This window comes from Macaca thibetana, chromosome 12 (assembly GCF_024542745.1).
Source record: "Macaca thibetana thibetana isolate TM-01 chromosome 12, ASM2454274v1, whole genome shotgun sequence".
Taxonomy (NCBI): Eukaryota; Metazoa; Chordata; class Mammalia; order Primates; family Cercopithecidae; genus Macaca; species Macaca thibetana.
The window spans coordinates 47,137,595-47,151,054 of NC_065589.1; the positions used below are offsets into that span (position 1 = coordinate 47,137,595).

The 13,460-nt window shown below is 39.2% G+C and overlaps 1 protein-coding gene across 1 annotated transcript in view; it reads left to right on the forward strand.

Annotated features, from left to right (window-relative positions):
- Positions 1–13,460, forward strand: part of DNAH7 (dynein axonemal heavy chain 7) — a 341,486-nt gene that overhangs the window by 317,784 nt on the left and 10,242 nt on the right. The window contains 2 exon segments of the mRNA XM_050752319.1: positions 11,313–11,465; positions 13,083–13,260. Coding sequence (XP_050608276.1) covers positions 11,313–11,465; positions 13,083–13,260 — 331 coding nt within the window.

The window sequence follows — 13,460 nt, forward strand, 5'->3', positions numbered from 1 at the left end:
ATTTTAAGACTAATAGAAGCGACAAAGCAAAAAGAGAAGTAACCAAAAACTAATATCAACAATGGAAATGAAGTCATCAAAATAGACACTATAAGAGATCTGAAGATGACATCATGGAAACATTATGCCAATACATTTTGCTTATTTATTTCTTATTTTTGTGGCTATATAGTAGATGTATATATTTATGGGATACATGAGATATTTTCATATAGGCATACAATGAATAATAATCACATCAGGGTAAATGGGGTATCGATCACCGAAACATAGATCCTTTGTGTTATAAACAATGAATTACTCTCTTTTAGTTATTTTTAAATGTGCACTTAAGTTACTGACTGTAGTTACTCTGTTGTGCCATCCAATACTAGATCTCCTTCATTCTTTAAAATATTCGTTAACCATCCCTACTATTAACCCTACTACCACTACTATCCAGCATCTGGTAGCCATCATTCTACTCTCTAACTCCATGAGTTCAATTGTTTTAATATTTAGCTTCCGTGGCCCGTGCACGGTAGCTCATGCCTGTAATCCCAGCACTTTGGGAAGTGGAGGCCAGTGGATCACCTGAGGTCAGGAGTTTGAGACCAGCATGGCCAACAGGGCGAAACCCCGTCTGTACTAAAAATACAAAAATTGGCCAAGCATGGTGGGAGATGCCTGTAATCCCAGCTATTTGGGAGGCTGAGACAGGCGGATTGCTTGAACCAGGAAGGCGGAGGTCGCAGTGAGCCAAGATTGTGCGACTGCACTCCAGCCTGGGTGACAGAGCAAGACTCTGTCTCAAAAAAAAAAAAAATAACTCCCACAAATTAAATGAGAGCATGCAAAGTTTGTCGTTTAGGGCCTGTCTTTTTTCGCTTAATATAATGATCTCCAGTTCCATCCATTTTGTTGCAAATGACAGGATCTCATTATTTTTTATGACTGAATAGTACACTGTTGTGTGTAAGTACCATGTTTTCTTTATCTGTTCCTTTGTTGATGGACACAGGTTGCTTTCATATCTTGGCTATTGTGAGTAGTGCTTCTATAAACATGGGAGTGCAGATATATCTTCAATATACTGATTTCCTTTCTTTTGGATACATACCTGGCAGTAGGATTGCTGGATCGTACGGTAGCTCTCGTTTTAGTTTTTTGAGGAACCTCCAAACTGTTCTCCACAGTGGTTGTACTAATTCACATCCTCACCAACAGTGTACAAGCGTTCCCTTTTCTCCACATTCTCACCTGCATTTGTTACTGCCTGTCTTTTGGATATAAGCCATTTTAACTCAGGTGAGATGATATCTTATTACAGTTTTGATTTGGGTTTCTCTGATGATCAGTGACATTGAGCACCTTTCCATATGCCTGTTTGCCATTTGTATGTCTTCTTTTGAGAAATGTCTATTCAGATATTTTGCCCATTTTAAAATTGGATTATTAGAGTTTTTCCCACAGAGTTGTTTGACCACCTTATATATTCTGGTTCTCAATCCCTTATCATACAGGTAGTTTGCAAATATTTTCTCCCATTCTGTGGGTTTTCTATTCATTTTATTGATTGCTTCTTTTGCTGCGTACAAGCTTTTTAACTGGTGTGATCCCATTTGTCTACTTTTGCTTTGTTTGCCTGTGCTTGTGGAGTATTACTCAAGGAATCTTTACCCAATCCAAAATCCTGGAGAGTTTCTTCAGTGTTTCTTCACAGTAGATTCATAGTTTGAGGTCGTAGATTTAAGCCTTTAATCTATTTTAATTTTTTTAATATGGCAAGATGGGGGTCTGGTTTTACTTTTCTGCATATGAATATCCAGATTTCCCAGCACCATTTATTGAAGAGACTGTGTTTTCCCTAAAGTATGTTCTTGGCAACTTTGTCAAAAATGAGTAAGCTGTAGATGTATGGATTTATCTATAGTTCTCCTTTCTGTTCTGTTGGGCTGTGTGTCTGTTTTTATGCCAGTACCATGCTGTTTTGTTTATTATAGCTCTGTAGTATAATTTGAAATCAGATAATGTGATTCCTCCAGTTTTGATCATTTTACTCAGGATAGCTTTGGCTATTCTGGGTCTTATGTGGTTCCATATAAATATTAGGACTTTTTTTCTATTTCTATAAAGAATGTCATAGGTATTTTGATGGGGGTTGCACCGAATCTGTAGACTGCTTTTGGCAGGATGAACATTTTAACAATATTGATTCTTCCAATCTATTGACATGGAATATCTTTCCATTTTATTGTGTCCTCTTCAATTTCTTTCACCAGCGTTTTATAGTTTTTATCATAGAGGTCTTCTTACTTCTTTGGTTAAGTCCTATGTATTTTATCTTTTTGTAGCTATTGTAAATGGGATTGCTTCTTGATTTCTTTTTCAGATTGTTCACTCTTGGCATATAGAGATGCTACTAATTTTTGTATGTTGATTTTATATCCTGTAAATTTACTGAATTTGTTTATCAATTCTAATAGTATTTTTGGTGGAGTCTTTAGGTTTTTCCAAATATAAGATCATATCAACTGCACACAAGGATAATTTGATTTCTTCCTTTCTGATTTGGATGTGCTTTATTTCTTTCCCTTGTCTGATTTCTCTAACTAGGACTTCCAGTACTATGTTGATAACAGTTGTGAAAGTGGACATCCTTGTTATGTTCCACATCTAAGAGGAAAGGCTATCAGCTTTTCTCCATGGAGTATGATACTAGCTGTGGGTCTGTCATATATGACTTTTAATAAGTTGATGTATGTTCCTTCTATACCCAGTTTTTAAGTATTTTTTAATCATTAAGTGCTGTTGAATTTTATCAAATGCTTTTTCAGCATAAATTGAAATTATTATATAGTTTTGTCCTTCATTCTGTTGATATGATGTATCACATTGACTAATTTGTGTATGTTGAATCATTCTTGCTTGGGATATATCCCAAGTGGGATATATCCCACTTGGTCATGATGAATGTATTATTGAATTTAGTTTGCTAGTATTTTGTTCAAGATTTTTGCATCAGTGTTCATCAGGGATATTGGCCTGTAGATTTTTTTTTTCCTGTAGTTTTCTTTGTTTGATATGTCTTTGTCTGGTTTTGGTAAAAGTAATACAGGTCTCATGGAATAAGTTTGTAAGTATTCCCTCCACCTCTGTTTTTCAGAATAGCTTGAGTAGGATTGGTACTAATTCTTCTTTAAATGTTTGGTAGAATTCAGTACTGAAGCTATCAGGTCCTGGGTTTTCTTTGCTGGGAGACCCTTTATTATGGTTTTAATCTTATTACTTGTTATTGGTCTGTTCAGGTTTTAGATATCCTCATGATCCAATCCTGGTAGGTTGTATGTTTCTAGGAATTTCTCCATTTCTTCTAGGTTTTCCAGTTTATTTATAATAAATTGCTAATAGTAAGCACTAATGATCCTTTGAATTTACGTGGCATTTATTGTAATGTCTCCTTTTTCATCTCTGATTTTATTTATTTTGGTCTTCTCTCTTTTATTTTCTTAATGTGTCTGAAGGTTTGTTGATTTTGTTTATCTTTTCATAAAACCAACTTTTCATTTTGTTGATTATCTACTTTCTCCATTTCATTTTTTCTGCTCTGATTTTTATTATTTCTTTTCTTATATTAATTTTGGGTTTATTTGCTCTTTCTTCGCTAGTTCTTTAAGATATATCATTAGGGAGTTTATTTGAAGTTTTTCTACTTTTTTGATGTAGGCACTTATAACTATAAACATCCACCTCACTACTGTTTTCACTGTATCCTGTAGGTTTTTGCATGTTGTGTTTCCATTATCACGTGTTTCAAGAAAATTTTCAATTTCCTTTTTAATTTCTTCATTGATTCACTGGTCTTCAGGAGAATACTGTTTAATTTCCATGTATTTGTATAGTTTCCAAAATTCCTCTTGTAATTGATTTCTTGCTTTATTCCATGTAGTCAGAGAGGATACTTGATATTATTTCATTTTTTGGATATTTTGAAACTTTTTTTGTGGCTTAACATGTGAATGATCCATGTGCTGAGTAAGAAGCATGTGTATTCTGCAGCTACTGGATGAGATGTTCTGTAAGTATCTATTAGGACCATTTGATCTGCAGTGCAGTTTAAGTCTGATGTTTCTTTGTTGATTTTCTGTCTGGATGGTCTGTCCAATGCTAAAAGTAGAGTGTTGAAGTCTCCAGCTACTATTTTTATTGGTGTCTATGTCTCTCTTTGACTGTAATAGTTGCTTTATCTTGATTTTTCAGTGTTGGATGCATATGTATTTAAAATTGTTATATCCTCTTGTTGAATTGACCACTTTATCATTATATAATGGCTTTCTTGGTCTGTTTTTGTAGTTTTTGCCTTGAAATCTACTTTGTCTGATATAAGTATAGCTACTCCTGCTCTTTTATGGTTTGTATTGGCATGGAATATCTTTATTCTTTTATTTTCAGTCTATATGTATCTTTGTAGGTGAAGTGTATTTCTTATGGGCAACAGATCAGTGGGTCTTGTTTTTTAAAAAAATTCATTCAGCCACTCTATGTGTTTTGATTGAAAAGTTTAGTCCATTTACATTCAACATTATTGATAAGTAAGTACTTACTCCCACCGTTTTGTTATTTTCTGGTTTTCTCTTCCTTTCCTTCCTCTCCTTCTCTTAGTGAAGGTGATTTTTCTCTGGTAGTATGTTTCAACTTCTTGCTTTTTATTTTTTGTGGATTTATTATATGTTTTTTGATTAGAAGTTACCATGAGGCTTGCAGATAATATCTTGTAACCCATTATTTTAAACTGATGACAATTTAAAACTGATTGCATAAACAAGGAAACAAGCAAAGAGAAACCTAATAAAAACTCTACACTTTACCTTCATCCCTCCTGCTTTTTAACTTTTTGTTTTTCCTATTTATATCCTATTATACTGTCTGTGTCTTGAAAAGTTGTTGTAGTTATTATTTTTGATTTGTTCATCTTTTAGTCTTTCTCCTCAAGATATGAGTAGTATACACACCACACTTACAGTGTTACAATATTCTGTTTTTCTGTGAACTTAGTATTACCCTGAGTTTTATACCTTCAGATAATTTCTTATTGCTCGTTTACATCCTTTTCTTTCAGGTTGTAGAACACCCTTTAGTATTTCTTATAGAACAAGTCTAGTGTGGATGAAATCCCTCAGCTTTTGTTTGTTTGGGAAAGTCTCTATTTCTCCTTTATATTTGAAGGATATTTTCACCAGTTATACTATTCTAGGGTAAAAGTTTTGTTCCTTCAGCACTTTAAATATGCCATGCCACTCTCTCCTGGCCTGTAAGGTTTCCACTGAAAAGTCTGCTGCCAGACATATTGGAGTTCCATTGTATGTTGTTTCTTTTATCTTACTGTTTTTAGGATCCTTTCTTTATTTTTTTTACCTTTGGGAGTTTGATTGTTAAATGCCTTGAAGTAGTCTTTTTTGGCTTAAATCTGCTTGGTGTTCTATAACCTTTTTGTACTTGAATATTGATATCATTCTCTAGGTTTAGGAAGTCCTTTGTTACTACTGCTTGAATAAACTTTCTTCCCATATATATCTCTCTTTACCTCTTCTTTAAGGCCAGTAAGTGTTAGATTTGCCCTTTTAAGGCTATTTTCTAGATCTTGTAGGTGTGCTTTCTTCTTTTTTCTTTTATCTCATCTTACTGTGTATTTTCAAATAGCCTGTCTTCTAGCTAACTAGTTGTTTCTTCTGCTTGATTAGTTCTGCTGTTAAGAGACTCTGATGCATTATTCAGCATAATAATTGCATTTTTTAGCTCCAGAATTTCTGCTTCTTTTTAAAAATCTCAATCTCTTTGTTAAATTTATCTCATAGGATTCTGGATTCCTTCTCGGTGTTATTTGGAATCTTTTTTTTGCATTTCCTCAAAACGGTTATTTGAATTCTCCGTCTGAAAGGTCACATATCTCTGTATCTCCAGGATTAGTCACTGGTGCCTTATTTAGTTTATTTGGTAAGGTCATGTTTTCTATATGGTCTTATTTTTTATTTTATTTTATTTTTTGCTACCCAGACACTATTCATTATCCTAGATGGTCTTGATGCTTGTGGATGTTTGTCAGTATGTGGGCACTGATAAGTATTTACTGTAGTCTTTGCAGTCTGGGCTTGTTTGTACCATGCTTCTTGGGAAGGCTCTCCAGATATTTGAAGGGACTTGGATGTTGTGATCTAAGTTTTTGGTCACTGCAGCTGTATCTGCTTTAGGGGGCACTAGAAGCCCAGTAACACTGTAGCTGTTTCAGACTCATGGAGATACTGCCTTGGTGGTCTTGGATAAGGTTCAGAAGATTTCTCTAAATTATAAAGGAAAGAGTCTTGTTCTCTTCTCTTTGTTTCTCATAAACACATAGACTCTCTCTCTCTCTGTGCTGAGCTGCTTGAAGCTTGGGGAGGGATGCCAAAAGCACCCATATGGCCACCAACATTGAGACTGTGCTGGGTCAGACCTGAAACCAGCACAGCAGTGGTCTCATCCAAAGCCTGTTGTAACCACTCCCTGGCTACTGTCTATGTTTGCTCAAGGCCCTGGGGCTCTACAATCAGCAGGTGGCAAAGCCAGCCAGGCTTATGTCCTTCCTTTCACAGCAGTCAGTTCCCCTGGGCCCTGGACCAGTCCAGAGATGCTGCCTCGGAGTCAGAGCCTACAGCCTGAAACCTTAATAGTTCACCTGATGCTCTGTTCTACTGCTGCTGAGCTGGCACCCAAACCATAAGACAAAGCTATTCTCAAACCCAGTTGTGTTGTCTTCTTTCCCCTTTCCACAGGCAGAGGAGCCTCCCCCTGTAGCTACCATCACCACAGGTTCACAGGGAGTACTGCCAGGCTGCTGCTGATCTTCACTCAAGGCCCAAGGGGTCTTCAGCCACCTTGTGGTGAATGTTGCCGGTCAAAGTTAGTCTGTGATTTAATAGCTACCAAGTAGCCAAGTATTGATTAAGAAGATTTTTCTATTAAAATTTGGTTAGATCAGGTGCAGGTGCAGTGGCTCACACCTATAATCCCAGCACTTTGGGAGGCCGAGACAGGAGGATTGCTTGAGGCCAGGAGTTGGAGAGCAGCATGGTCAACATAGTGAGACATCATCTCTATAATTTTTTTGTTTTTTTTTTTTAGACAGGGTCTCACTTTGTCACCCAGGCTGGAGTGCAGTGGCACAATCTTGGCTCACTGCAGCCTCACCCTCCCAGGTTCAAGTGATGCCCTTGCCTCAGTTCCCCAAGTAGCTGGGACTAAAGACCTGTACCACCAACACCCAGCTAATTTTTGTATTTTTTGTAGAGACAGTGTTTCACCATGTTGCCCAGGCTAGTCTTAAACTCCTTTCCAGAAAGGCCATCCAGGAGCCAAGGCCTGGAATCAGGGACCCTAGGAGACCTCTTGGTGTATACCCCACTGTAGGAGTCAAGCTGGTACCTAAGCTGCAAGTCAAAACCCCCTTTACTCTTCCCTGTGCTTTCCTCAAAAAAGAATCTCTTGGTAGCCACCAAGGTGGGAATGTGCAGGGTCACACCTAAAGCCAGCATGGCGCTGAGTCTCAAGGCCCATGGTGTGTACTACCTGGCTACTGCTGCTTATTATTCACGGCCCAAGAGCTCCTTAGCCAGCAGGTGATGAATCCTGCCAGGAGTGGGCACTTCTCTTCAAGAGTGCAAGGTTCCTTTGTGACCCAATATGTGTCTAGAAATATTGTCCAGGAGTCAGGGCTTAGAATGTGGGCCCCAGGACTGTTTCCGGTGCCCCATCCTACTGTGGCTGAACTGGCCCCCAAGTTGCAAGACAAAGTCCTCTTTACTCTTCCCTGTCCTCTCCTCAAGCAGTAGGAAGTAGTCTCTCCTGCAGCTGCAAGCTGTGCTGCCTGGGATTGGGCGAGGGGCGGCGCAAGCACTCTGTTAGCCACCCTGGCAGGTGTCTCACTGGATGGCATGCCCCACAAGCCCCTAGCTCCGAGTCTAGCACAGGACTAGGCCTTACCTAGGAATTGTAGTCCCTGTGGCCTAGGCTGCCTTTCAAGTTTATTTAGAACCCCAGAGCACTTTAGCTGGTGGTGGCAAGCCTTGCTGAAACTCAAGTTCCAACCGCTGGGGTGTGTGTTTCCCCTGTAGTTACGGTTGGTCTAAATGCTGCTTTTTTTTTTTTTTTTTTTTTTTTTTTGAGACGGAGTTTCACTCTTGTTGCCCAGGCTGGAGTGCAATGGTGCGATCTCCGGCTCACTGCAACCTCCGCCTCCTGGGTTCAAGCAATTCTCCTGCCTCAGTCTCCCGAACAGCTGGGATTACAGGCATGTGCCACCACAGCCGGCTAATTTTGTATTTTTAATAGAGACGGAGTTTCTCCATGTTGGTCAGGCTGGTGTCGAACTCCCAACCTCAGGTGATCCGCCCACCTCGGCCTCCCAAAGTGCTGGGATTACAGGGATTACAGGCGTGAGCCACTGCGCCCAGCCCTAAATGCTTCTTTCACAGGCATCAGCTGAGCTCTTCCTGGTGTTGCTATCTTCTGTGACAAGAAGGCACTGCGTTCCAGCACAGTCTCAATCACTGTGCCATCCCTCCCACAAGCGACAGATTCTCAGTGCCATACCGCCATTGCCGGCTGATGGAGGAGGGGTGGCATCAGCAGTTCCAGACTGTCTTTCCTGCCCTCTTCAGTGCCTCTTTCAGTGACTAAAAGTTAAAACTGGGTACTGTGGTCATTCACCTGATTTTTGGTTCTTATGAAGTTGCTTTTTTGAGTAGATAGCTGTTAGATTTGGTGTTCCTGCAGGGAGGATGATTTGTGGAGGCTTCTATTGGCCATCTTGCTCTGCCTCCCTTCTCAAACATTCCAATGCCAATACATTTAAAATGTAAATACATTTTAAAACGTAATGAAATAGACAAATTCTTGCGAAAACATATGTTACCAAATTGATACAAGAAGAAATAAAAATCGGAATAATCTTTTTTATGTTTAGAAGTTGAATGCATAATTGAAAAACTTTACATGTTAGAAGCCTCTTCTGGTATCTGATAATTTGAGGTTGTCTGCTTCAAGCCTGTAATCCCAGCACTTTGGGAGGCCGAGACGGGTGGATCATGAGGTCAGGAGATCGAGACCATCCTGGCTAACACGGTGAAACCCCGTCTCTACTAAGAAATACAAAAAACTAGCCGGGCGAGGTGGCGGGCGCCTGTAGTCCCAGCTACTCGGGAGGCTGAGGCCGGAGAATGGCATGAACCCGGGAGGTGGAGCTTGCAGTGAGCTGAGATCCGGCCACTGCACTCCAGCCTGGGCTACAGAGCGAGACTCCGTCTCAAAAAAAAAAAAAAAAAAAAAAAAAAAAAAGAATGGGACATTATCATGTTGAATGAACACAATAAGAATACTGGTGATGGTTGACTGTGGTCTTCAATGTAGGTTACCTGGCTAGGCTGTTCGTTTAAGAAACATTCAGCTTGATTATGTATTTCTTCTTGACCTGCTTCTTCCTGTGTCCTTCCTGGAAGATAAAGGGCTGGCTCTAGTATTCTAGGAATTAAAAGGGAAAAGAAGCCCCAGGGAATCTGAGCATCCAGTATTCATGCATTCACTTAATCCCCCTGATTTCAGCGTGGTAACTTTGGCCCTAACAGGGCCTGGCATTTCCCACTCTAGGGATTTCTGCATTTTCCTCACCAGGCTGTATTCAAGGTAGGCAATGCGTAGTTTGTGGGGTGGGGGAGAAGATCTAGAATTCTGTTTTTTAAGCCATGTTTTAATGATCTTTAACACTGCCCTACTCGCCCCACTTTCAGAAGTATCTAGGACCTTCATTCCCAAGATTTAGGGGTATTGTGCAGTGTATGTCTGGTTGATTCTTAGCTTTTCCCCCTGCCAATTTAGGATCAGGTTTCTTCTGTATGCTAAGTCTACTACCAGTGGTCCATATGTTTTCTAACTCCCACAATTGTGTTGTCATTTTCCCTTCCCCTCTTTGTTTCCACACTTGGGGGCTTATGTCTTTAAAAAGTAAATTCTTTTACTGCTGTTTTAGTGAGGTTTTGAGAAGAAGGCAAATGAAATCTGTATATTTAGTACATCAAATTTACTTCCAAATCTTCTCCCTATGTTAGTTGGAATATTTTCAACTATAGGAAAGACAGAAATGAATAATAGCAACTGGCCCAGTTAAAAGTCAAATAGGAATTTTCAGGGCCTTCAAAGTTTTAACATCTGTGCATCAGTCATTCAAAATGGGAAATGGTCAACCAGACGTCATAATTCAATTCCAGGACATTTTAACTTTTCAAAGTATTTTATGTAATTTTTCTAATGTTATATTTAGCACCATGCATTTTCAGAATGCAGTATAGAGCTGTATTACTTATCCACTTAATAGACAGTAAACTAAGTCAAGGTTAGTCTGTGATTTAATAGCTGGTGAGTAGCCAAGTATTGATTAAGATTTTTCTATTAAAATTTAGTTAGTTCAGGTGCAGGTGCAGTGGCTCATGCTTATAATCCTAGCACTTTGGGAGGTCAAGACAGGAGGATTGCTTGAGGCCAGGAGTTTGAGACTGGCATGGGCAATACAGTGAGACCCCCATCTCTACAACTTTTTTTTTTGAGACAGGGTCTCACTTTGTCACCCAGGCTGGAGTGCAGTGGCACAATCTTGGCTCACTGCAGCCTCGACCTCCCAGGTTCAAGTGATCCTCTTGCCTCAGCCCCCGAAGTCACTGGGACTACAGGCGTGCACCACCACGCCCAGAAAATTTTTGTATTTTTTGTAGAGATGAGGTTTCGCCATGTGGCCCAGTCTAGTCTTGAACTCCTGAGCTCAAGTGATTCACCTGTCTCAGCCCCAAAGTGCTAGGATTACAGGCATGAGCCACCTTGCCTGGCTTCCTATACAAAACAATTTTAAAAGTAAAAAATCAGTTGGGTGTGGTGATGCATGTCTGTAGTCCCAGTTTCTTGGGAGCCTGAGGTGGAAGGATTAGTTGAGCCCAGAAGGTCGAGGTTGCAGTGAGCCATGATCCCACCACTGCACTCCAGCCTGGCCAATAGAGGAAGATCCCATCTCAAAAAAGAAAAAAAAAATTGGTTAGATTAAAATTGTTGATATTTTTCTAAGGAATAATTCAGACTGCGTGGCCTACTTGTAAGCAAAAACAAATATCTTCACTTTTTTTTTTTCCTGTATGACTCAACCTTAACTAATCACAATGTAAACAGAGGATAATTGTGAAGGAGGTATTTAAAAGGTGGTTGCTTATAGTCTATCATAATCTATACTATTATATTAACCAAGGTTAAATGTGTTTCAGGGGCTTGTAGTCATGTCTACAGATCTTGAAGAAGTGGTTAGCAGCATTTTGAATGTCAAAATTCCAGAAATGTGGATGCGTAAATCCTACCCAAGCCTTAAACCACTTGGCAGCTATGTGCATGACTTCCTTGCAAGACTAAAATTCTTGCAGGTAAGTTCATCCGAATGACCGTATATTGTTAAGTTTCTCCTGGTTTCATTTTCTTCTTCAGAATGCTTACTATAATGGGTATTTCTCTCTAGTTTTTCTGTGCCTCCCAAGCACAACTCAGCACTACTTAATATTTCATGTAATGTATATAACTGCTACACCGAACTGTCAAAAAGCTAGTACTAAATGAAGGGAGAAAACATCTAGCTATGTTGGTTTTTCCACTAAGTATTTAACATTAAAATAGATACCTACAGCAGAACATCTTAGAAAGCCAGTCAAGCGACCAGTGAGGGGTATTAGAGCTTCATTGCCCAGCACTTTTCTAGGTCGTGAAATCACTAGATTGCTGGTTCAGCCCAAGTCAGTAATGACCTCAAAGGCTAATTGTCTTAGAAATGTTGAGTGGGCAGAAGCCTATCTACTAATTGTCTGGTAATATTGGTGCTTAACTATGTTCTTATTAACAATTATACCTTTTAGAAATATGGATTCATTTCCTAGATTCTGTATATAATGTGTCAAAAACTGCCTATGAAGATATTTCTGCAGGGATAAAATGGTTAATCTCCCTTTTGATAATACAGGCCCTTTGTTTGCTACAGTCAATACTAAGGAACTAAGATTGTTTTTGAAGTTATACCTTGGGCTCTTATAGGGAAAAGCTTTTCAAACTCATGTCTTCAGATTTGCTTCTCTCATTTACTATCTAGTTAAAGTTGGTATTCAACTGACTTACCATTAGAATATATGTTATGAACAGAGAATTAAAGTATCTTGATATTTCTAAAGGCCTTAAGGTCTCACTACCCTGCTTCTTCCAGGAATTTCTTATACAATATTGTGTTCCTATATGTTGAATTTTACTGTGTTTTAGTGAAGTAGGAAGAAAAACTTCCAAAACAACCTTCTGTTGGGTACTAATGACTAATTAGAGAGAGAAAAAAAGTGAAAAAAAAAAACCAGAACCATCAGACCAGACTTTATGGGGATCTCTTCTTCCGTTCAACTATATAACATGATATATTGTGTAACAATGCATATCAGATATTCAGTATTGTAGGGAGCCTTTCTGAAAGAATGACGTATAAAACAGACATTTGTTTGCATTAATGCACATTGTAATTTCCAAGCTGATATGATAGGTATGAAATTGAAGTCAGGACAAACACCGAATATGCCACCTGTTTTTAAACCTTGCGAGTATGGCTTGTTATTACCCAGAGGTCATTTATTAGTTCATCTAAAAGATAATAAGTGTCTTTGGATAAATTTTATTAAGTAGTGTTGTATTCAGAAGTTGAAAGGCTCTCTAGGTGTGGTGGCTCACGCCTGTAATCCCAGCACTCTGGGAGGCTGAGGAAGGCATATTGCTTGAGTCTAGGAGTTCAAGACCAGCCTGGGCAAAATAGCAAAACCCCTTCTCAACTAAAAACACAGAAAAATTAGCCAGGTGTGGTGGTGTGTGCCTGTATTCCCAGCTACTTGGGAGGCTGAGGTGAGAGGCTCGCCTGAGCCCTGCCTGGGCAACCAGAGTGAGACTGTCTCAAAAAAAAAAAAAAAAAAAAAAAAGGTTGAAAGGCGCTACTGTTAGCCCACTTGTGTTTTACACCCTAGCAATGGTACGAGGTTGGTCCTCCTCCAGTCTTCTGGCTTTCTGGCTTCTTCTTCACACAAGCCTTCCTGACTGGTGCCCAGCAGAACTACGCCAGGAAATACACAATTCCTATTGATCTTCTTGGGTTTGACTATGAAGTGATGGAAGACAAAGAATACAAGCATCCTCCTGAGGATGGTAAGTGAGTGACAGAATAAGTCGGCTCATATCTGGGCACTGAACAAAAACATGACATTCTAGCTTACTTTCCTCAGCTGTTAAAAAAGTAATAAACATGAATGTAATTTACCCTAAATGCTGGAGAAAAAAATTATTGAGATACAAAGAGCAAATGAGTGAGCCAGTGGGAAAGAGAGAGAGAAGGAGTAAGGGGGAAT